We start from the raw sequence: 25,689 nt of genomic DNA on the forward strand, positions 1-25,689 counted from the left end.
AAAAAAAAAAAATCAAAAAAAAAAAAAAAGAAAAGAAAATAAAAGTCATTGCACAGAAGAATGTCAGTTCCTTGCCTATTTCCCCTTCATACAATGGTGTTATCCCGTTGTTTGGGTCTGTGACTGCATTTTGATCCAATGAGGGCAGTAGCCATTTGAAAAATGTAACTCCCGGTGCTTATTTCATTTCACTTATAATGCCAAGTCATGGATTTGAAGGGAAAAGAATTGCCAGGAGTATATTTCCTGCCCTTGCCTTTGTGAACCAGAAGGAAACGGGACTTGCCTGCTATCAAATTCACACAGCAGAATGATTCACCTGCAGTTTTGGCCTAGCTGCAAAGGTTGTTGCTTAATTGTTTCAAACATTTTTTGAGGTTTAGGGCCCACCGTACATGAGTTAAGTAGGTTTGTCAGTTCAACTAAGGCCTCTTGGTTTAGATTTGGTGAAAGTGTTTCCTTGTGATGACAAGGATGGTTTGAGAGCACATAGCGGACAAATCGTTTGCAATCAGTCCTATAGCAGAAGACGGGCTCTGGGGCATTCATGCATTGAGAACAGTGTTACTGTTAGTACCAATGCTAATTGGGAATTAGTATAATATTATCCTATAATAATGACCAACAACAGATGCAACCCATCTGAACGCACATGACACTGTTTAGTGTCAAGAGTTCATAATATCTAAGCTGTGTGGATTATATTGCAATAAAGCTGGAAATGATAAGTTAGAAGACATTTGAAACTGGAAATTAGTATTTTGCATTGCTTGTCTGGGAGATGTTTTTTAAGCAGTTCCTTTTTATGCAGTTATGTGAACTCTTTGTTCTTACCCTCCCTGGTCAGTTCATTTCTTTTATGGATGCATTCCACTTTAGTTTGTCTAAATGGCTTGGGGTCGTGTTTTATATTTTTAACTCACCTTATCTATTAGTCATCAGTTTCCTCTCTGTTAATGAATGGGGTTTTTGTATCCCCATTTTAAATAAAAAGTTTAATAGTAAGACTTACTACGTGCCTATATATAAAACATGTATGCCCAGATGGGAATAATGTCCTTTATGAATTTCATAACCCTTGGAAGTGTTTCTATTCGTGATGGACGAAGAGAACTTTCTGAATGATACTGTTAAACATCAACCAGTAGGTGGCGAAAATTGGCAATAAAAAGCTTTTTGTTTGGCAGACCGGAGAATAAAGGAAAACACAGGCCTTTCAGGCTCTTGATACAATCTCCCTTCCTTGCATCTTGTTCTTTTCTCTCCCTGGTGCTACCCTACTCCTAGAATCCAGCCAGGCAAAGCTGCCAGCGGGGTAGTCCATTGGCTCTGAAAGGTAGAAGTTGTCTTGCGAAGTGAAAAGCCTATATATAATGCCTCCAGGTGGGAGGGTGTTGGAAGGTCTCTGGCAAGGATCTGGGATTCAAACCCAGGACTCCTGGCTCTGGTCAGGTCTCCCTCCACTCCCTCCCCAATACCCAGAGACAGTTACTCCACACACTTCCTACAATACCTGCCCTCACACTTGAGGGTGTAAGCTAATAACCCAATCTGAATGGAGGAATGGTTTCACTCTTTCGATATGAAGAGAATTCAGAACATTCCTGGGGAATATATAATCTTAGTCCAGGACTACAACGCAGCCCTGTCCTGAGAACGGCTGGGGATGGCCAAGATGCCCACCCCTGGGGTAAGTGAGAAAATCTGTCAAGTGAGGCTCTCTGGGAGCAAAGGGGAGGGGGAAAAAAATAAATAAATAAGGAGGCTTTTCTTTTTCCAGGAATGGGGAATCCCGTTTCCTTTTGGGGACCCCTTTGCAGAAGTACAATCTCTTTTCCAGCTCTGTCCTCTCGTTCCCTCACTCCCATGCTGGCTCACAGAAGCACGAAGGTTTTCAATTCCTCTGAAGTAATTTTGGAGGCCTAAGACAAGCTTCTGAGAAGATCCTTAAACTATCATGCTGAGGCATTAGTATAGGTCTCTACTCTTTCTGTGAGGACATACACCCCAGGTCAGTCTATACCCAATGTTCATCTCCAGGCCAGACCCTGCATCACCACCGGCCACCCCAGTCCCACCACCCTCCAGTGCCATGTCTCATGAAAAAGCAGGAAGGAGCATCTTCATTCCTTCTTGCTGGGATAAGTTTATACGAGGCACCCATCCCTACTTGCAAGAGGTTGGCATGTTGTTTGGTTGCCTATGATAAATGGGATGGAAATAATTTATGCTTATTTTGCTCAAGAGCACATGCTTTGATTTGAGGCTAGGAACGAGACAAAATAAAGATGGTGTTGGAACACGTTTGTACACGTTGCCACGCTCATTTGTCACGTTTCTATGAGCGCTCTAGCCCAGCATCCCTCTCTATCTGTATTTGAGCCCTATCAGGTAAGCTGCTGGGCTTTTAGTAAACATTTGTTTTCTTGGCGCTTTATTTGCCAAAGACTTTCTGAGATGATTAAAAAAAAAAGTTAAACGAGCACAACTTGTTTGCCCTCTTGTGCTTTTCTCCTAGGGGCTGTGCAGGCTGATGAATGAAAAGACTGTGGGCTTGCGTGTGTAATATATTTATGTGTGTGATTGTGTGTGTACACGCGCGTTCAGGTAACTTAAGCTGCAGCCATCTGGCACTGGCTGCTAGGCGACCCCACAGGCCTTGGGAAACCCACCCACCCCGTGTTGGGACCTTTTTCAGGGCCTGAGAGTTACCCGGTAGCCCTCCCGCAGCGCCCAGCCCCAACCTAGTGCCAGTCCTGTCAGGGGCGGAGGCAAAACGTTTACTTAGCCATCTTAGAGCCCTTGACGTCCTCGACTCGCCCCTCACGGGCCCGCTGAGGGCTGTCTGGCCTTGGTCACGGATGGTGTCCCCAGGGTGTGTGTTCCGCCTGCACACCTAGGAAGCAACTTGAAAGTAAATACCACGCTCGAGGCTTCCCTTGCCTCTCTCTCCGCGGGCGGCCACGCAGAGGTCCCACTGCTCGGGGTCAGCGTGGGCCTGGTCTCCTCCCTGGCAGCTGCCAGGAGCCGGCAACACGGTGTGTACACGTACACACACACGCGCGCGCGCGCACACACGCGTGCACACTCGGTTAAAGGGGTCGAAGCGATTCTCGGCGCGCGCGCACGGGCGCGCGCGCACACACACACACTCGGTTACAAGGGTAGGAGCGATTCCCGGCGGTTGCGCCCTTGGCGCACCCACCCGGCAGCGGCCCTACCGGCCGCGTGCAGACCCCGGGCGCCCCCGGCCCCTCGCGGGCCCCTGAGAGCGCGCCCGGCCCGCTGCAGGCCCGAGGAGGCCCCTCGCACACCCACCGCGCCGCGGCCGCGCGGGAGGCCTTGCGCCGCCCGCGCCACCCACCGGCCGGGCCCGGCGGGCGGGCGGGCGGAGCGGAGCGGAGCGGGCGGGGCGGGCGGGGGCGTCCCGGGCGCGCCCTCCCCGGCCGCGGGCCCTGCGCGCCATGTGTCCTCCGCGGGGCGCGCCGCTCCGAGCCCGGCCGCGGCTCCTTTAACCCGGGAAGGGGAGCGGGGCGGAGGGGCGGCGGGGCGGCTCCGAGGAGGGCTCTTTCTTTCTTCTTTTTTTGAATGAACCGTGTGACGTACGTACAGGAAACCAGTCGGTTAGAGAGAATGAAGTAAGAGGCCAGCCCCCACCCCCCCCGCCCCGCGCCCGCCCCCTTCCTCCCCGCCCCCTCCCCCGCCCGCCGCGCTCCCGCCCGCCGCTCTCGGTTTCCCCGCCGAGCCGCCGCCGCCGCCGCTGCCAGCGAAGGTGCCGGGCGCCGGGCCCTCCCCGCCGGCGCGGCCGTCATCGCCCGGAGCGGGTGCGCGGCGGGAGCGCGGAGGGGGCGGCCGCCGCCAGCGCCGCCGCGCAGGAGCAGGAGGAGGAGAAAGGGTGCGCAGCCCGGAGGCGGGGTGCGCCGGTGGGGTGCAGCGGAAGAGGGGGTCCAGGGGGGAGAACTTCGTAGCAGTCATCCTTTTTAGGAAAAGAGGGAAAAAATAAAACCCTCCCCCACCACCTCCTTCTCCCCACCCCTCGCCGCACCACACACAGCGCGGGCTTCTCGCGCTCGGCACCGGCGGGCCGGGCGCGTCCTGCCTTCGTTTATCAAGCAGCTTTTCGGAAAATGCATTTGCGGTTCGGAGTTTAATCAGAAGAGGATTGATTCCTGCCCCCGTGCCCGGCTCGTCCGGCGGCCCCCGGTCCCTGTCTGTCTCCCGTGGAGGAGTGAAGCGGTCCCGCGGATAGAGATCCATGTCTGTGCCCGCGCGTGTGTGTGCGTGTGTAAATTGCCGAGAGGGGGAAAATCACAGGACTTCTGCAAATACGGGACTGAAAATTGTAATTCATCTGCCGCCGCCGCTGCCTTTTTTTCCTCGTGCTCTTGAGATCTCCAGTTGGGATTCCTACGGATTGACATTTCTGTGACGGAGAAGTCTGGGAATCAAACTGGAAATTCTCCTAATTTTTTACCCTCCCTCCCCCAACTCCTGATTCATTTGGAAGTTTCAAAGCAGCTATAACTGGAGAGTTCTGAAGATTGATGGAATCTTTGCCTTATGCATTTGTTTTGTTTTCACAAAAAAGGAAACTTGACAGAGGATCATGCTGTCCTTAAAAAATACAAGTAAGTTCTTTGCACAGGAAATTGGTTTAATGTAACTTTCAATGGAAACAATTGAGATTTTAACTTTAAGTGCATTCGAGTAAGTTTAATTTCCAGGCAGTTTAATACATTCTTTTAAGCTGTGTTTCTTGTAGTGTGTATGCCCTGCGTTCTTTCACCCAGTGTATAAAGGAAAATGCACCTGATTTTGACTTAGTTTTCTTTTTGACCTTTCAGCATCGCAGAGGAAGTAGACTGATATTAACAATAATTAATAATAATGTGCCTCATGAAATAAAGATCCGAAAGGAATTTCAGTAAAAATTTCCTGCATCTCATGCCAAGAGGGAAACACCAGAATCAAGTGTTCCGCGTGACTGAAGACACCCCCTCATCCAAGAATGCGAAGCACATCCAATAAAATAGCTGGATTATAACTATTCCTTCTTTCGGGGCCGTGGGGCGGGAGCAGGGGCGAGAGGTGCTGCTGGTACCCGGCTGCTTTTCCTCGGGGGAAGGATGGCGCACGCTGGGAGAACAGGGTATGATAACCGGGAGATAGTGATGAAGTACATCCACTATAAGCTGTCGCAGAGGGGCTACGAGTGGGATGCCGGCGACGCGGGCGCCGCGCCCCCGGGGGCCGCCCCCGCGCCGGGCATCTTCTCCTCCCAGCCCGGGCGCACCCCCGCGCCCGCCAGGACCTCGCCGCCCCCGCCCCCCGCCGCCCTCGCCGCCGCTGCCGCCGCGGGCCCTGCGCTCAGCCCGGTGCCACCTGTGGTCCACCTGACCCTGCGCCAGGCCGGCGACGACTTCTCCCGTCGCTACCGCCGCGACTTCGCGGAGATGTCCAGCCAGCTGCACCTGACGCCCTTCACCGCGAGGGGACGCTTTGCCACGGTGGTGGAGGAGCTCTTCAGGGATGGGGTGAACTGGGGGAGGATTGTGGCCTTCTTTGAGTTCGGTGGGGTCATGTGTGTGGAGAGCGTCAACCGGGAGATGTCGCCCCTGGTGGACAACATCGCCCTATGGATGACTGAGTACCTGAACCGGCACTTGCACACCTGGATCCAGGACAACGGAGGCTGGGTAGGTGCACGTCTGCTTGAGTGTGCGTCTGGGCTGGACGTTTCCAGTCGGGGGCTGAGAATCCGTGGTTGGAGTGTGGGTGGGCTCCTGGGCCAAGGGCAGGCTGATGAGCCAGGGAAATAAAATCAGGGTGCCTGCTTCCCTCACCCTACCCCCGCCCCCCATGAAGGTCCAGATGCCAGACCTATTGCTGATTCCTTCTGGCCAAAAGTGTTTTCCTTGCTTGCCAGCCGTGGAGGGTTAAAGATCCAGCATTTGCTATCCAGTGGGATCTCGGGATAAATGGTATCCTTTCAGGGTTTCTTAGACTGGGGGGTCCAGAAATCCTCCCCCCCCTGCCCCCAACCGCGCGACAACTCATGAGCTAGACTCCAGGTTGGGTTGGCAATCCGCGTGTTAGACAAGTTCCCCTGGGAATTTATTTGCACTACAATTTGGGAACTACCCAGTTAGAAGAACAGACTCCACTAGAGGACCAAGGGCATGCCTTTTCTGGCTCACTTGGTAAGATCTACTCTAAGAGGAAATCCAGTGTAGCCGGCTTTCCCTGGATAACCTAGATGTGTTTGTAAAGAGGTAAGTTGGCTTTTGGAAAGTGCACAAACTCCATCCTGTGGCGTGTGCCACATGGTTCCCAGTGGGCATGACTGAGTGTCTTGAAGAACATTGGGCCATGGATACTTTATCTCATCGGTGACATAATTTGTTCTGGTTGCATACTTTGCATTCTATTTCTGTACTAGGTGTATGACTTTAAAGTTTACTGTAATTTTAGTATCTTTTACTTTTCGCCACCTAGAGTCCACATCATTTGGTGGTCTCTGCAGGAAAAACTTGCATCTACAGTATCCGTAGAAAGCGGAGACACATTAATTCTCAGCTGTGGATGCTGTCATGCTTTGAGGTTAGTTGTACTGATCGATGCCTGTAGCTTTGAAGAACGTCTGTGCGGTGATTTTTTTTTTCTAGTGCTAGATAGAGCTTCCATCATGTTATTATAAAGGTATTGTTTTGTACGATTCTTTGGGGGAGGGGTTCCAGATCCTAAGACTGAAGAATTGTAATTGAGATCTGCATCTTATATGTAAAATTACCAATTTATGGAAAAGTAAAAGAGAAATCTTGTCTGAAGTTTTTTCAGACTTTTTGTTTTAAGGTGAAGAATTCTTTCTGAAAAAGGATGCAATGCAGTCCTTCCTTGTATTGTCTCTAGGGAGAATTACTGATGTTATTATTTTATAGGACCTAACAGGACCACAAAGCCTAAAAATGATTACAAATGGATTCAATTTCAAGAAGCACATTACATATTTTACTACAGTTTACAAGCGTGCTAGTATTAAGGCCAAGAAAAAAGAGAAAAAGCCAAGAAAGTAGATGGCTGACATGAAAATCTGATCCTATTTGATCAAAGTTGACAAAATTCTGATGCCACTTTCAGTGTTTAAAACGAAAATATCCCCATTTAAATTTCTAACAATTAAAATGCTCCTTGTGAATTGTCTTTTCAAGATCCTATATTGTCAGATCTTTAGTAATTCTGGAAGAATTTACTAAAGGGTAAAAGAATATTTTTGTTAAAAGTTTGGTTAAGTAGGTGGTTTTGTTTTTAACCACCATAACCAAAAAGGTAGAGAGTTCCAGACTCCCAAAAGAATCTTTTTAAAACCAACATAAAACTTAAGTTGACAGTTCATATTTTTATGAAAAAAAATTTCAAAATTTTCTTTCTAGTTGAAAGAAATCAAGGTGGTAACTCTCATCTGTTAAGAAATTTAATGAAAAGCTAGGCAACAGACATGCTATGATAGAAATTAAGATAGAACCCTGGCCTTTGTTATGTTGCATTTTACTATGTTAACATCTCATGCAGTTGAGTTTACCTTTTAAGTAAAGGCTCACTTTTAACTCCTTTCGAAATAGAGTCTTCATAGTAGAGCCTGTCTCTCTGGTCAACAGGTATTTGAGATTGATAAACGTCGAGGCTGTATTTTATGATGCCAAACCACAATGACATACCATAGAACATGATAAAAAAAGTTTTTTTGACAAAACCTTTCAGAGTAAACATAAATCATATAGAGGAACAAATAGCTGATGGAAAAATGTGTCGTTTTCAGAAAACATGTTGATGGATGACTGTATAGGAAAACAAAGGAATTTGGCCAAAAAAAGCAGGTATCAGGAAATGTAATCATAAGTGGATACTTTGGAATCAGAGTGGTAGTATTTGAGAGTTACAAATGATTTACCTATCCTTTCAAATGGGCATGACTAACTAAATGTCTGGTTTAGGAATATGGCAAACAGATTCTCCACACCCCCCCAAAATTTGCACCAATCAGAGTTGCGCCCTTAATACTGGATTGTGTCTCACAGTGTTAAGTACTCAGAATGCCCATTGTCAAATGTCAGAAGAGAGCTAGTACATTCTTCCGACTTTTGACAATGACTTGTGTGGCTTCTAGGACTCAGTGGATCAGACTGCATGTAGAATAATGGGCATTTCGGATCTGAAGTCACTTTTTTTCTTTGCTGCTGTTGATGCAAAATCAGCCTTCTGAGGTTAAGGAAAACTGTTTGTATTCTGCGTTCCATAGCTTGGAGAAAGTGTCTTGGGAGGAGAGGCGTCTGAGACATAGCCCCAGAAGCTTACAAATTAAATAAAGACTAAAGAAGAAATTGGGTTAAAACAGAGTGTAGCTTTATTCCTAAGTTTGAATAAGACATTGTGAGAGAAGCAGGACAGAGGGAGTACAAGACACCATTAGTTCTAGGAAATGTCTGAGACCCCGCTACTCCAAGTGGGGTTCACAGACCATCACCTGGGAGCTTCTTAGAAATGCAGCTTCTCAGGTTCCACCCCATAGCCAATGAGTCTGAACCTGTGGTTCTCGGAGATCCGCGTTGTCAAATGCACATAAAAATTAGAGATGTTGACTATTATCTACCATTGGTTCCTGGGGCCATCTTTTAGGAAGAATGACAGTGTGGGATGGATCTTCCACTGTCCCATTCCAGCAGCCTCCCGGGTTTCTAGTATTACCTAGAACACTGAGTATTCCCAGATGTCCACTAGTGTGATCTGATCCTTGGATGAGATACCCTGGAATGAAAGAAAGGAGATAAATTATCGTAAGCTCCCATCTTCTCAAGAATGTTTTTCATGGTAGCTATACAGTTTGCATTGGCACTATTGATCCCAATAAAATAAGTAACAGTAAGTAAAGTAAAATACAGTAAGTAAAAATAAGTAAGCCCTTCTATTCCAATTAAAGGCAGGGGATTTCTCCCTTTTGATAGCTCCATTAGCTCCATTAGTTATTATTTTAACCCTAGTAACATGGTTTGAGTTCTGTGGATGCGTTGACTAACTAAGATTGCTTCAAGGCGAAGGGGCTCTTGGAGGGGAAGTGTCGAGATAAGGGCACTTTGACCATGAGTGAGGTTGATAGCTCCCTCCAGGCCAAGGACATTCAGCTTCATGTCTCATAAGAGAGTGAGGTGTGGGCTACTAAAAGAAAGAGAAGGCTTAAATGGGAGATTAGCTTCATTCTGTTGATGAGATGGTGGCGTGACTTTTCTTTTTCCTTTTTCCTTTTTTTTTTTTTTTTTTGGTCTTTTAGTCTTGGTGGTTTAGGAAGACAGGAACTTACTTCTCCACATCCAGTAGAGGTTAGCTTCCTTTTTATTAGTTGGTCGGCAAGCAGTTTCTATCTTCTGTTGGCAGTCCAGATCCACCAAAACACTTGATTAACTAGAAAGCAATGCCATTCTCATGCCAGTGTAGGAAATAAGTGAAAAAGCATTATTTTCCTGGCAGCCAAGTATCAGCTGCTTATGGCCAATTTTGGCAGCGAAATGTTAGGGATTAAAAATAGTCTGAAGATGGTCCAGTCTTAAGATATTTAATGATGAACTTTCCTTGGGAAAGTGCATCTTTCTCCCTGCTAAGGACCACGTGACTCCCTGCAATAATTTATTCTGTAGGAAAAAAACTACATGGTCGCCCCTGGAGTTTGCAAGTCACGTGCTGTTGAGTGATTGTATTTGTGGACCTTTGTAAAATTTTATAGTTCACTTAGTTCCCTTTTCTGTCATAGGGCTTTCTTTGCCGTTCAATGTCTGTTGCAATCATGGCTTTCTTTCCTGCGTCCTGTTACTTTCAGCTGTGCTTTCTAGTGAGAACTGATTGATCTTTTTAACAGTCCTTAATTGACCTGGTACATTTCAGGTTGTTTAAATGCACAGAACGCCAGGTAACAGAAAGCCACAAGTTGTTGTTTTTAAAAGCAAACTCAGAGTTTTTCCTGAACCTTGTTTCTAGTCCTAGTTGGTTTTTTGGAGGAAGAGTAAACTCCCTCAGAAAGCAGGTGTGTGGGTGCTGTGTGTATGACTAGTGGTCCTGCTCCGCTGTCCCCATGCCCATTTCTGTGGTCGCTCATCGTGTCTTAGCAATAATCACGCAGAGCAGTATCTCAGCCCAAGTGCAGTTGTGCTAGAAAAACAACACTGTCTTTGTCATGTACAAGTAGAAAGGTGCTTCCCCCACCCCGCCCCGCCCCGAGATAGATTGTATTTGAGGTTCAAAGGTTCTGTTAAGCCTTTTTAAGGTAATCTAATATCATCACCTTATTCAGTCATAGCTGTAACCTTACAAGCTGGCCACCCCTTCCCCCAGCTACATACAGGAGACCACTCCATGAATTTATTTCACTAGGAAGCTTTTCTTTTTCATTCTTCTTGGTTTGATTCAAACAGTGTTAGTGCTTGACGTAGAAAGAGGATTAATGATGAAAATCATCCAAGGACTGAGACAACTTTTCGACAGCTGTGATTGCCAGTCTTTATGTACCTGGCCCTGGGTTAGGTTGGGGACACAGGAAAGACAGCTTTTACCCCCGCGTTGGGTGACCTCATGGGCTAGTGTCATAGGTGTCTAAGTGAACTCATAGTTACACGCAACCCTATTAGCATGATCCTAGAGGCTCAGATGTAGAGAGAAAAAGAAAAAAAAACCCAAGTATGTATTATTTTGCATACACTTCTATCTTTGTCTAAAAAAGTTACTTCTAACCATATGGCTGTTCATGTGTGCATTAGGTCTGATTTAAATAGGAGGAGAAATATAGGTAATTTAAAAAACACTGTACAATACAAACACACACTTAAGAGAACTGAAAGGCCAGGGGAGTTCCCTTGTTAAATATTTACCCATTAAACACCCTTAATACACATTAAGAAGACTTAATAAACACCTGTCTTCAATTTTTAAGGTATTTCAGTAATTCTTTGTATTTAAAAGACAATCAAGGCTTTGAATAGGGTGATTAGACTAACTTAATTTGAAGAACTGCCTCTCTTAAATCATCCTTGTATGCAGAAAAATACAAGTTGATTTTGAACAGAACATGGCTCTTCCTTTGGCAGAGATTTAAAAAAAAAAAAAAAAGCTTTTGTTTTCTTTTGTTTTAGGTTATAGTAGTGTTCCCTTTATTAAGAGGCTTCTCTTCCAAAATCTGTTTATAGAAATTTCTAGTCCACTGTAGCATTTGTGGTCCCGAAAGGCAGGTCTTGTACTGTCTAACTGCTTGCACTCGTGGTCCTCCTTCTTTAAGTGGAAGATTGTAAAACTTTTGAAATTACAACCAAGTCTTTTTCCTTCACCAATTTGTTCTGATATATGCTCAACTCTATAGTGCTGACATTGTTTCTCTGCTTTTTACTTGCCAGACAACAGAAGGACAGACAGCTGTCCTTCAGTAAGAATAATGATTACATGACTGTTTCTAGCTCTTTCTCATGGGGACCCTGCCCCATGACTGTCCCCTAGCTGCCCATCATCCCACCCCTGGGAAACCTCCAGGATGTAGCTCCTGTGCCTTCCTGGCACACATAGGGTAGGAGTCACCTGAAGCAAAGAATGTTCTGCCTGCATTCCAGCAAGAGGGATCTGAAGAGGGCTGTGGCCAGAGCTGGAATATAACCTCGACTTCAGTCTTGCTGCCGGCAGCAGGGCAAGGCACAATTCTGTCCACAGAAGGTGACACTTTTTCCTCAGAGATGTTGAATTCCAGCCGCTCTGGGTAGTGGGGGGGAGATAGAATCCGCCAGCAGAACTTTTGCTTGCTCGGATCTCTGCAGTGTGAGATTAGAGGGGTTATTCCCTGGCCAAAGAGAAGTTTTGACTAACTTAATTAAAATAGCTTCTACTCAAGACCACTTCCTCACCCGCCCCTTAAACGTGTTTGAAAGGGAACGTCCCTGCCATGCTGGGGTGACTCTTTGTAGCTATGTACTGAGAGTTACTTGGGTGATTTTTCTTGGGGGATTGACAGGATTCTGTGAGAAACTTCTCGACAGAATGGGGACCTCTCTTCTCCGTGACACACGGAACACGCACTTCCCTGGGAAACTGTTTGGAAAATCTGTGTTTTCATCCTGCTCCTTGTTTTGCCTTCAGAATGTCAGGGATAGAGCCATATTCCATTTTTAGTTAATAATCAGCTCATCGGCTCTCTGGGGCTTCAACATAATGAGTCAGAAGCTTATGACTGACCCCACTCTCCTCTTTTACTATGCCTCCTGAAAACAACCCGAGGACCCACGACGTCAAGTGAAGCTTTAATATTTCAAGGGAGATTTTCCATCGAGGCCAGTACAGCTTTCTCCTGACAGTTCCAATTACTGTATTTCTCTCTTTTTAACTATCTTTTCTTAAGCTGCGGAAGTTTCGGGAGTTTGCGACTTTTAATGCTTGGAGCACCGAACAAAGGATCAGTGTTGCAGGCTGTCTCTTCTTGACTATCTCCGCCGCTTCTGGGCAGAGGACGAAGATGGCTTTAGCTGGCAGCACCGTGAACGTTGTATCTGTGTAGTGACCCTGAAATTGAACAGCAGCCCGCTAGGCCACTCAGGTGCATTTGAATTTTCCAGGAGAATCTGGGACAGATACTTAGTCCTCTTCATTCACTCCCTGTTTGCTGTATGTATTACCCTCTCGCAATTAGAATAGGAATAAAATTAACTGCAAATTATATGCTCAGCTTCAGAGATTGATATTTCATTCCACTAAAGGAAAAAAAAAAAGGCAAGCCCATAAATGATGCCCTTTGGCACTTCTGAGTCTAAAATTTCAGGGCTACCCCCTCGTCATTTCCCTTAGGAATTCCTGCTAGCATCTCTCCCTCTCTCTCTTTCATTTTAACACTGAATGCTTTTAGAGGTGGTGTTGAGTTTTTGTAATAACAAAATTGTAAGTATAGTGAGGCAGAGCCACTTATTAAATATTAAAGTAACAGTATAAGAAGAAAAGAGTATGAAGAAGTCTTATCAAAACAAATGAGCAGCCGTTCACAGAATTTAACTCACGAAAGGCAGGGATGGAAATGAAAAGAGTAATGAAGCTCTTGTGATTTTGCATTATTATACACATTAATATTTTTTTTTCATTGAAAACCTGTTAACTGAGGGTCTGCTATGTACAAGGCTCTATGCCAGGTGTTTTAGTTGAGTAAAAAAATGTGTAAGATCAACTTTGTCTTCAAGGAACTTGCCTAAAAAGATGTAAGTTGCTGTAATCTTTGCCACTCTTTAATGGATGGAGAGATCTGGTCCAGCAGGAAGGGGACCTGGAGGAGTTTCATGCAGGAGGTGGTCAAAGAGGTGTGGGGAGGAGGCATTTTAGATAACTGGACTGGAGAAGTCAGAGCAGACAGGAATGGATGAAGCCTAGTTGGACAATATTGCAAATAGTAAAGAGTCTGACTTGGTTGGGACGCAGAGCTCTCTCATGAGATATGACTGGGTCCTAAGTTGAGACGTTTAAATAAATTTGGTGAAGTGTAAATAAACTTGGTAGACATTAAAATGAGTATCAAAAGGGTTCTGAGGCAAGGCGGGGTGTGTGGGCTTGCTGAACATTGCTGGACAGTGAGAGACTGGGTAAGGGGTTTGAACCATGGTGGCAGAGTGGGGAATGGAAAAGATGGTGCAGATGTGGGGGGCAGTGCTGAAGGGAAAGCAAAGGACTCACAACAGGTTGAAGAAGCAGAAGACTCAAGTCTGAAACCCGGCTCATTCAAAAAGTGTTATGTCCTCAAGAGAAAGAGGAAAGATAAGAACAGTTGCTGTTTTGTGGGGGTAAATGTGATGAAGTTAATTCTGGACATTTTCAGCTTGAGTTTCCAGTAGGATATCCAAGTGGAGATGCCCATTAGCAGTTAGCCTTGAGGATCTGGGGCTCAAGAGAGAATCTGGGGAAGGCTACGATATGCTATTTTCTCCCCAAGCCAGGTAGATTTCCCATTTCCTTCCTGCATTTCCAGAAGTGGTCCTAACTGCCCCTGCTGATTCTATACTGCTTTCCCCCAAAAGTCCTCTACAGACTTCTGTGGATTAGATGGAGGTGATTAATGTGGGCTTGGCTTTCCACTACCAGTTTACGTACTTAACCAGTAATTCAACTTGAGTCAATTTAATGTTGTCCCAATATCCTAATAATAATCCCCATTTGTGCAGATCTTACACAATCAAAGTGTTCTCCTTCATTGGTACTTCATTATTTAGAAAAATATTTCTCCTATCCTATTTAACTGGCACCTAGCAGAGTAGATCGTAAGTATGTACAATAGTTGTTTATTGAATGAATGAATGAATGAATGAATAAAAGATTATGGAAGAGGCACTCTGAGCATCTAATTCATCCCAACCAACTAATGTTCTCCTACTTTCCTTAACTGTGGAGTGTGTCTGTGTTCCAAATGTCCCCACGTCACAGATTTAATAGAAATGAGAAAAAGGAAAACACCTGTGGAGTATTTTGATTTCATCACTTATCACTGAATTGAAAAAAATCTGTCGTTCATACTTGAAGAGAAGTCTCGATTTACATTAAATGTATTTTAAAATTTAAATTGAAAATAATCTACATTAAACCTTCAACTTCAATAGAAGTCTTTAATGCTAATATTAGACACTAGGCTGTGGGTGGTCACCTTAGATCTGTTTATACAAAGAGGGCACACAGCCCCTACATATGTGCGTAGCTACTCTCAGTCCCGTGGTTCAAACCTCAAGCCCAGGAGAAGCCTTAATGGCTGAGATTTTCATCTCCTTATCATTGAAGAAATCAGGGCTGTCCAGGGTTCTCACAGTGGGTACAAGGTGGTTTCCTCCCTCCCTTAATTCGTGTCGTAGCTGCATTATAAAAGAACGACAGCATAGAAGTCACGGCGATAAATGAGCCCTTAGTTCTTCTCCCACGAAAACAAGCTGCCCGTCGAAGGTGGCAGTCAGTCGAGCTCAGTGTTCCCAGAGGTGAGAGAGCCTAAGATTTTACCTCTCCAGACCCAGACCAGCAAGAAGACCACCAGGGGCGTCCTGGATAAAAACCACTGGCCTGGCAGCTTTGGACTCAATGCTCTGTATTGCTTGAAGCCGGAATCACTGCCTCTCTGTGGTTTTAAGAACTGGTGGAATTTTGCATTTTAAGAACCCTCATCCCTTGGCACGAAGCAAACTCAAAGTGTTACTGCTCATCCTTTGTCATCTGTTTGAGAAAGATCGTATGATTTGTTTACTTGTAATGAAGCTTGACCATACTTCTCCAGGGGCTTTTTAAAAAGAAGGATGTGTCAGCTTGCAGATTTGTCCCCATGAATGAAACCACAAGCAAATTCTCTCTCCCTCCCCTCCCCCCTCTCGTTTCTTTAGTGACCATCTGTGCATTACGTTACCATTGCCAGACCCTCTTCAAGTGGCTTATCTATGAGTGAATTCAGAAACTTCAAATTATAAAGGACACCCAGATAATTGGCCTGTTCTCCCAAGGATCTGTCCCCCGTGCTGCTGCCAGATTCCTTCTTAATGAACACATCGAGTGACAGTGGGATTCTTGAGCTTGTCCGCATCCGTGAGAAAATGAGCTTCCCTGCTTTGTAACAGCTTGTGGCTCGGGGAAAAAAAATGACAGCCATTGCACAAGTCTCCTTTGAAAGTCGTCTTCTTTCCCATAAATGATACTTTGAGAACACACTTAAGGGGTTATTAGTTTTCTATTTCATGCTTGGCCTGTGTGTGAGAATAACACCAGCTGTCACTGCAAATCAGTAGCTAAACACGCTTTGTCTGGTTAATGTGAGCATTTAATATTTGGCTCAATTAAAAATTAACTGATGAAAGTACATGTCAAATGGAAACTGAAAATACCTTTGGAAGGAATATTGAAAGGGCATGGCCAATGAGGAAATTAGTGCTTTTAAAATGTGGGGACTTGGGGGAAACTTAATATGAGTCGAGACCCTTGACTCTTCCTACGGACCTCGCTACCTGTTTGACTCAGCACGGTACTGAAAAGGATGTCCTCATTCTTACGATGTAGGACCCAGTGGCATTTCTGTATTTTCTAGAGAATAACTAGGGTGTTTTGTTTTGTTCCGTTTTATGCTGAATGATACAATGAAAGCAAACGGAACAAGGGATCATTTATTCATTTGTTCCACTTTTTTTTTTTTTTAAATGGAGCACGTGGTTAGGCCAGGCCCTGGGAAAGTGGGAGTGCTCCCAGTTTGTGGGGTGGAGATCATCACCCCAATGATGTGGAGCCTCGAGAGAGCCAGGAGAGAAGATAGACAACCACAGCAGCACTTATTAGAGTCCAGGAAGTCTTCCCAGGAGAGGGGGCTGGAGCCTGAAGGAGGAGCCGGAGCTAACCTAGAGGCGTGGGAAGGAGGAGCGAAGTGTGGCCAGCGGGAAGAACCTAGGGAACAAAGGTCAGGGACGCCAAGAGCCAGTGGTGGGTGGGCTGCTGGCAACCGGGAGTCCAGCTGGGCTGGAGCGAGGGAGGAGAGCCAGGGGGCAGATCAGAACCGGCAATGCGAGAGTTGCACTGGGAAGGGTTTATTCTACAAAGGTCCTGCCTTGGGGCGCCTGGGTGGTTCAGTGGGTTGGGCCAATGCCTTCGGCTCGGGTCATGATCTCAGGGTCCTGGAATGGAGCCCCGCATCGGGCTCTCTGCTTGGCGGGGAGCCTGCTTCCTCCTCTCTCTCTCTGCCTGCCTCTGCCTACTTGTGATCTCTGTCTGTCAAATAAATAAATGAAATCTTTAAAAAAAAAAAAAATAGAAAGGTCCTGCCTTGAATGAGACAGGGAGACGCTAGCTCAGCAAATGAGCTAAAGACCTGTACCTGACCTGGACGAATGGTAGTAGGGACAGCGAGAAGCTGATAGCTTTAAGCAATGATTAGGACTAGAACGGACAGATTTTTATTTAGGAAGATAGAGTGATGGACTGAATGCTTCAGAGCATGGCTCATTTCTCCTTCAATTACAGTGCTCTTTTTCCATAATCATTTTGAAAAGAATATGGTCCTCGTCGTAGTAGTTACATGAAAATATATGTTTTTCTTATTTCCCATTTGTTTCAGTTAACCCTGCCTGACTGGAAATTTTATTTTGTTAGGAGTCTCCTTGTAATAAGTCGTCATAAATAAGTTAACAAAACTGTATTTGAAGAAAGAAAGAATTCAGTTTTGAGAGGCAGTTTTCATAGAATCTTCCTCCGCATGAAAAAAATCTCAGGAGTGGGATCTCACCTTGACGGAGGATTTTAAAGATTTTATTTATTTATTTGACTGAGATCACAAGTAGGCAGAGAGGCAGGCAGAGAGAGAGGAGGAAGCAGGCTCCCCGCTGAGCAGAGAGCCCGATGCAGGACTCGATCCCAGGACCCTGAGATCATGACCCGAGCTGAAAGCAGCAGAGGCTTAACCCACTGAGCCACCCAGGTGCCCCTTGACTGAGGATTTTAAAGTTTCCACGGGAATTTTGTGTCTGCTGGCCCCTTCGGTCTTCATGGCGACCCTGGACCAGGCAGGTGTTCTAGTCCTACTTTCTCCGCCCACACCCTTTTTGTCCCCTCTTTGGTCCCATGCAAAGAGAAAGTTCTGGGGAGTTGCGGGGGAGCCAGAAAGGCCAGAGGAGCTGGTACTTGTTCCCAGACTCAGAATCCAGTGGTTCTGTCCTTACACGGCGCTGCTTCTCAGGGTCTGTTTTCACAAGGACACCAGATTCCTCGACAGAAACTTAATCCAGTATATCTAATTTTGAAAAGTAGTATCCTCTGCTGCCTTTTACCTCAAAAAAAAAAATGTCAAGGAAATTAAAATGTAGTCTTTTGTTTCAGGTTTCTCCCCCCCCCTTTCGATTTGGCTTTTTGAAGGGGGCTTCATGTTTATGGGATGGGCAGAGGGGCACCTGACCTCTTGCCTTGTGAGGCCCACACGTCCGCTCACGATGCCGCGGCTGTGCTTGGCGGCTGGGCAGGACTGAGCAGGCAACGCCTCCAAGGGGACGGTGGTGTGAGGGACAGAAGAGTTCTCGAAACTCAGCATGAGGGTTCTGGGACACAGCAGGGCAGGTAGAATTATATGAATGTAGACAGTCACTTTGCTTGTTTGGCATCTAACCAGCAATCTGCGTTTTTGTTAACTCCTAAGATTGGCCTCTTTAGGTAAGCAACATAAAGTTGGTGATGAAAGCAGTTTCTGAATTTAAAAAGCGGTGGAGCCTTCATCAGCAAGCTCCCGGAGCGTCTAAAGGGCATGTGGCTATGTTAGTTCAACCTCATTTATTCAGCAAATACTGAGAAGAGCGCTGGAATTGTAGCAGAAGACGTGGCGGTCAAGAGCTGTCCCTCGACCCCCTCGTGAATCCGTTGCGGACGTTGGCACAGTAAGCAGGCAAATCATCACCATATAAGGGACTACAGTATAGCAGAAAGGGGACAAACTGATGCGAGAGAGAATGTCGATGGGCCTCGTTAACTCTTGCGGGAGTCCTGGGGTTCCTCTAGTGGTACCGCAGATTACACAGGGAGGGTAAATGGCAGAAAACACAATGTTCTACCTTAGTATAACACAGCCCGTGTGTCAGTTCAAGCGTGGGGGGGGGGGTTACATGCACAATAGAGAGTTAGAGAAGACTTTCATTTTTGGCCAAAGTGTTTGGAACCATTTCCCCCCTTACCCCTACTGGTCTTTTCATTTCCCACATTTCTGTGTATCACAACGTTGTTCAATGGCCCCGGCCCCAAAAGCCAGGAGGAAGGAAGGAACTGATTTCACCCCACCACATGCCAGACTCTGTGCTTAGTGCTACGATGGATGGGAGATAATTCAACCCCCATAACCTCTTCTGAGGGTAGGAAGTGGAATTACAGATTGAGGAAGCAGAGGTTTGCAAAATCAAGGAATTTTCCCCAGTAAGAGGCAAAACCAGATCCTTTTTTAGGCAATCCAAGCGGTCATGGATATCCTCTAAAACTTAAGGAATTTTTTTTTTAATGTAAAATAGAAACCTATTAAAAAGAAACACTTGACTGCATGTAACTTTTTGGTTTCTTTTGTGTTTCCTTAGGAAGCCAATTAGTCACCTTTATTTTAGTAAGGAGGAGGTGAAATCTTTCATAACACGAACTTTTAAAAGTTCTTTCATAGTTGAAAAAAAAAAAGAAACATTTTGTTTCTGTCTCTCTCCTCTTTGGCTTCAACAGTCCGTGTAAATAGCTTTTGAAAAATAAGTAGTAATGACCGCTTCATACTGGAGACCAGACACCTGATTCCGAAACTGTCCCAGGGGTCAGCGTGTGTGTGTTGGAATAACAAATGTGCAATGCGTTCCTGGTTCAAGAGAAATGACCTCACTGTCCAATTGTAACCTACCTGATGCCTTAATCAGGAGGTGGGAAAAGTCTGTGGTTTTACCTCTTGGGTCATCCTCAGCCCTCTGCTGTCTTATTTTAGGCATGACCTTAGTGTTTTTTTCCAGAGTCCAGAGGTGGAATGACATGTTACTCAAGCTTACAAGATGATGATGTATCCCTTTTTTTATATTTAGCTGTAAATTTTATTCTACTCATAAACAAACCCACTTTCAGCCACCACGGTGTATCAAGGGAGAGTTGTTTCCATCTCCCTTGGTTTAATTTGGATACATTTGACCTAGAACAGCACAGTGTTTCCACAATAACATTTGAACAGGATGCTTCTGGGCTAGTCTACAGGGTTCAGGGAGTTTTGGAGTGGGCCAGGAAATGACTTTCTTAAAAGAAACCTAAACACTAAGACCTGACAAGATAGGAAACTCTTACTAGGCTCCTTATTAGACGTATCTCTGTTTCCCCTTGCTTTCTCATTAATTTCTGTATCTCTTCGTGTTATTAAACAGTATCGGTTGACTAGTTAACTTAAGTTCATGTGCTAAATGAGTCACTCAAATTCAGAAGGCATAAAATAAAAACAAAATTGTTTGAAGGGGTTTGTTTAAGAAAGCATATATAAATAAAAAATTAAATTAAACGTGTCTCCCAGGCACAGCACGTTATAATTTTTAGAGTAGAACTTCATGGTATTTCATAAGGAAGCAAAAAAGGAAGGGGAATTATTATTCAGGCAGAGAGACAATAGTAACCTTTTATTTATTGAGACAGAGTTCAAAACCAGGCTCCCCAAACCCTGGGATCTGTGTTTGCTGAACTGAACACCCCACTAGCTATTTCCGCTCTCTTCTGGGGACTAGCCTGCTTTAAAAATGTGGGTTCAATATAATTAAAGTGTTTAATTTATAAGCTCTAACCCAACATGATAATGTTTAAAAGTCTGCTTTATGTATTTTTACAAATTCTTAAAATCTCAAGGACTTGAGATAATTAGGACCTTTGTTTTTTAATGGCTTTCTGTGTGACCTCTTAGTGGTAGCAATTGATCTTGGGACAAGAGAGGGGTACATTTGGATTCTGTGCCCAGGACGGGCTCCCTCCTGTCCAGCATGAAGAGGAGAAACCTCTTTCCTTTCTCTGCCTCAGTTGTACGTGCGATTTTTTATAATGTTGACGTGGAAACGAAGAGCACTCGTTTGTCACCAGGATTGTAATTGGTGGATGAAAAGTCTTTATGACCGCAAAGTCCATTAACACTCTGTTTAGTAATTATGACGATTCTAAACACAACTAAGAACTAGGAAGTAATTTCAGCCCCTGCTATGCACAAGGGTAACACAAAGGTTACACGCCAAAGGTCATACCCATTATTCATAAGAGCTGGGCCATCATTCTTAACAGAGTTGGGGTGTGTGTGCTGTGTGTGTGTGTGTGTGTGTGTGTGTGCACGTGCATGCGCCCGCAAGTGTGGGCTTGGAGAGAAAGAGACAGAAATAGACATACCTGATAGTTACCATTTTAACCATTTTTTAAGTGCATAGCTCAGTGGCATTCTATCAATTCTCAGTGTCATCCCATTGCGCTCACCATCCGTTCCAGAACGGTTCCACCACCCCGAACTGAAACTGACTCCATTAAACGCAAACTCCCCATTCCCTCCTCCCCTTGGCCCCCTATAACTACTTTTTTACTGTCCCTGAGAATCTAACCATTCTAGGCACCTCATACAAGTGAATCACACAGTATCTGTCCTCTTGGGTCTGGCTTATCTCACTAACAATATGTTTTCGGGGTTCATCCATGTTGTAGTCTCTGTCAGAATGTCATTCCCTTTTTTGAATTTAAAAATTTTTTTCTTTATTAACATATAATGTATTATTTGCCCCAAGGGTACAGTCTTACACACTTCACAGCACTCACCATAGCACATGCCCTCCCGAGTGTCCATCAACCAGCCACCCTCTCCCTTCCTCCAACCCCCCCAGCAACCCTCAGTTTATTTCCTGAGATTAAGAGTCTCTTATGGTTTGTCTCCCTCTTGATCCCATCTTGTTTCATTTTTCCTCCCTTCCCCCCATGATCCCTGGCTCTGCCTCTCAATTTCCTCATATCAGGGAGATCATATGGTAATTGTCTTCCTCTGATTGACTTATTTTGCTCAGCATAATATCCTCTAGTTCCATCCACGTCATTGCAAATAGCAAGATTTCATTTCTTTTGATGGCTGCATAGTATTCCATTGTGTATACATACCACATCTTCTTTATCCATTCATCTGCTGATGGACATCTGGGCTCTTTCCACAGTTTGGCTATCGTGGACATTGCTGCTATAGACATTCGGGTGCACATGCCCCTTCAGATCCCTACATTTGTATCTTTAGCTTAAATAATTTTCCACTCAGGGTTTTTTTGTTTTTGTTTTTATTTATAATACATCTTCTCACAAGGTCAGTTACCATTTTTTTCTGGTTTGTAGAAATGGCACAGACAGTCCATTAGTCCCGAGTGAGAAGCAGAGCCTGCAAATTATTAGAAAAATTACGTGGAGAGTCTGACTGTTATCCTCTGATAACAAGGCCACGAAGCCCCGCTCAGGAATGCCAGACCCGGCCGTGTGAGGCTTCTCTGTGTGGGGCGGATGGTGACGAAGATCATAGCAGTCCTCGAGGTTGTCCCTGGGTCGTGGCTCAGGCCAGGCTTGCGATGATGCTGGGTCAGCAGGACGGGTCCCTTTCCATAAGGGCGAGTTGAAAAGTTCAGGGAAAGTGGGTAGTCTGTTTCTGAAATGTTTCCCTTCCAGATGGTTAAGATTTTTTAAAAGTTTTGGGTTCAGTCATCTGAAAAATGGGCTTATGGGCCACGATTCATTCCAGAACACAGGGCGAGGGAGGAGGCAAGGCAGTGGCAGTGTGAAAAAGAAGCAGCAGACGAGGCACCCTCACACGTGGGCTCACCTGCACCTTCCTTTTCTTCGACCTCACTTTCTAGGGCCGAGCATGGAAGGGATCTGGACTATGGGGCATGTGGGTGTTGGTGTCTCTGGGGGGGTTTCTGCTGGAGTGCTGTGGCTAAGTTATCCTCACTCTGCCAGAGGGACATTGTTGGCATATTTGGAACAACCAGGCGCCCTGCCACGTGCCCCGGAAGGGCTCGTGTGGCCTGACTCAGAGCATCTGCTCCTGGACTTCGTTTCCACTGCAGGGCAGTGACATATGGCCACTCGCTTGTTCACCAGGCTCAATGCCTTTGAGGTTTCTCTGTGTAGTCTCTGGCCTTGTGGAGGGCAGCCGCCTGGGGAGGCAGACCCTCCATTGGAAATCTCGCAATCCAGTGAGTTCTTCCTGAGGAAGTTAAGGATGGCTTCCTGGAGGTGGCACCTTGCAGGCTGGGCCTTGAAGGTTACATAAGAGCTTGCCCTGTGGGGGATGGGAGAGGGTCCTGTGTGCAAGTACAGAGAGTCATGGGAAGGTTGTGACGAGTTGGGGATGGTGCAGAAGTCAGCATGACCAGAGTATAGGTGTTGTGGGATGGAATGCAAGGAGATGAAGCTGGGGGCAGGGGGCGGGGATAAGCAAGGCTGATGCACCAAGGCCCTGAGGGTCTCCCCGAGAACTTGGATTTGGTCTTTGGTCTTTGATGTGGCAGAGGGCCGGTGACGGTTTCTAGCAGGATAGTAATTTTTGTTGGAGGGGGCAGTCCAGGTGGGAAGAAGGGGCAGGTGTCCCTCTCGGGACGGGGCTGAGCACCTGCGCCTGGACACCTGCCTCTTCTTCCCACCGGGATGGGACAACTGTGAAAGACATTTCAAAGGTAAAATCTGTAAGGTTGTGCATAGGACTTGAGGAATGTGGATGCAACTTGACCATCCCTGACCTCTCGGTGCTCAGCGCAGGGCAAGCCCACAGCGGTGCCCCGTAGACGCTGACCGACCGACCGACTGACTGACTGGACAGTGTGCGTGGATGGTAAGAGCAGCACCGGCCGCGTCAGAGGGACAGCCCGGCCGTATCACGGTAGAAGAGCTGTTTGTGCTGTGTGCGTGCGCCCTGCAGGATGCTTTCCAAACAGCCCATCTCCATGAATGTATTTCTTTCTTAGGACAGTCCCAGGAGCTTGGTGCGCTTTTGTCCTTGTAGATGAGGACACGGGGGCTTGGAGAGGTGACTAACGCCACTGCTTCAGGGACTGAGCTGGGATTTGAACTCAGGCATCCACAGGGTACTCGGTGCCCTTCTCCACAGCACTATGGCCTCTCCCCTTCTGGAGTTTCCTGGAAGCTGCTTGTGTCAAGGCCCCAGGAGTGATGAGCAGGCCAACAGAACCAGCGGCGGGAGGCACAGAAGCCTGCCTAGGAAACCATTTATCTCACGTAGACATACCATCTGAGATGACCTTAGTAGAAATAACAATGGCAGTAATAACAGCGCTGCAGTCCTTTCCCTGGCATCGGAAACCAGCTTTGTAATGAAAATGGAATTTCTCTGGGAAAGAGTCCTAGAAAGAGATGGGCCTTTGAGATAAAATAACAAATTGTAAACTAGCATCAAATTGTTTTCTGTGTGTTTTCCCTTGCAGGCTTGCCTTCTCTGTTGTGTCCTTTACTTTGTCCACTTGGGGCCTACAGATCCGTCTCCCATCCCCCACCCACCCCTGCCCCCTCCCCCACCCCGTGACCCAAAGGAAGAGGAAGGAGCATGCGCATCTAGGGGCAGTGGCACCCTACCTTGAGTTGACCCTCAACGAACCTGGGGGGAAGGGGAAGGGGTCCTCTAGGGGAAACATTGCTTTTTGGAACGGAAGCCTGTGGCTTTCTGGAATGAAGGGTGGGGAGTTTGGTTTCCCAGGTGGCCCACAGGCCGGAACGTGAGCTCCCCGGCTCAGGTGAGCGCGCCGTCAGGGATCGTTAGAGCCCCGACCGAGGCTGTGTTGTCATGCCATAGGTCAGAGTCACATAAAATAAACTCTTGTCATAACAAAAGGACGCGGCAGCCAGATTACATCTCAGAGGTCCTCCACTCCTTTACCCCAGAGGACAGGATTTTCGATCATCGTGGCAGTGTGGGGAAGGGCTTCTATTTTTATGCTGATTCCAACCAGGGGTCTGCCTGGCTCTCCCACCCTTGTAAGTGGTGATAAATAGTGGTGGCCATAGCAGCATGGAGAGAGTGTGGCCTGGAAAGCCAGCCAGACTCTCTTGGCTCCCATTTTATGCAAATTCGCCAAACAGAATGCAAATGATTTCACAGTAATGTGGGAGGTGGGGGGGACAAGTGCTCATCTGTTTTCAGCGGTCTCCCTGGGCTTCTGGCAGGGGCCCCTGTAGAGGCACCGGGGTAAAAGGTAGCTGGGAGGGAGGGGCTCCCACTGTCAGGACAGACCTCACCTGGGATTTCACCAGGGCAGCAGCTTTCCCTTTGGCAGCCTGCAAGCCAGGACTTCTGGGTTTCAAGAATAGGAAAAGGTCAACACGGACTAATGCCTTTCCAAGTCCTTTCTGCCTCTTCTTATCCCATGATCACAGGAGACATCCAAACACTTACCATTCTCACACGTATCGACTGGGCATTGAAAACAGTGTGCTAGGCATCGAAAAAAGACTCGCAATCTTCAAAGCGTGAAACCGTGACGAAGTGTGTCCCAGATCCCCTCCAGTGTCCGGCAGTGCCGTAGCCACTGGGCACGTGATGTGTGGCTAGCCTGGCTGGAGATGTGATTGGAGTATAAAGTACCCACCAGCTTTCAAAGACTTTGTGTGAAAAGATGAAGGCAAAAATGCTTTATTAGTATTTTTAGGTTAATCTTTATGTTAATTGTATGTTGCAGTGATAGTGTTTTGGATATATCGGTTTAAATAAGAATATATTAAACGTGGCCACTCAAAAATTTAAAATTACTCATGTGGCTCCTGTTATATTTCTATTGGATAGCACTGGTCTGGACTGCTAACCGTTTATTACACAGTGCGGTCACCTTTTTACTCCCATCTCTGGATATTATTACATGGGAGGGTAGAAAGAGCTTCCTTTTTGCCCAGACGAGGTATAGTTTAGACAGCTTTGTGGCACGCTGTGTGACTCTTTCCCAAGTGTACTCGCATCCAGGTTCTCATTGAGCCCACGCGTGGTGCATGCAGGGAGGGCCTGGCCACACTTTTAAAGGTGAGTATCTTGAAGTCAAAGAGGAGGCTTGCCCACCTGCCTCAAGAGTTGGGGTTGGGAGTACAACGTCAGACTTTCCACCGCTAGTCCGATGTCTGCTAGAAAGAAACTAAAAA

General features: G+C 46.3%; 1 protein-coding gene across 2 annotated transcripts in view; it reads left to right on the forward strand.

Annotated features, from left to right (window-relative positions):
- Positions 1-3,904: 3,904 nt before the first annotated feature.
- Positions 3,905-25,689, forward strand: part of BCL2 (BCL2 apoptosis regulator) — a 166,256-nt gene continuing 144,471 nt past the window's right edge. The window contains exons 1-3 of one of the 2 annotated variants that reach the window (XM_044242855.1): positions 3,905-4,628; positions 4,845-5,696; positions 15,411-15,796. In XM_044242855.1, the coding sequence (XP_044098790.1) occupies positions 5,127-5,696; positions 15,411-15,413 (573 nt within the window). In that variant the 5' untranslated portion in view covers positions 3,905-4,628; positions 4,845-5,126 and the 3' untranslated portion in view covers positions 15,414-15,796. Of the gene's footprint in view, positions 4,629-4,844; positions 5,697-15,410; positions 15,797-25,689 lie in introns of those variants that run through there. The other variant, XM_044242854.1, reaches the window with a different exon arrangement.

Source organism: Neovison vison, chromosome 3 (genome assembly GCF_020171115.1).
Source record: "Neovison vison isolate M4711 chromosome 3, ASM_NN_V1, whole genome shotgun sequence".
In the NCBI taxonomy this organism is placed as follows: Eukaryota; Metazoa; Chordata; class Mammalia; order Carnivora; family Mustelidae; genus Neogale; species Neogale vison.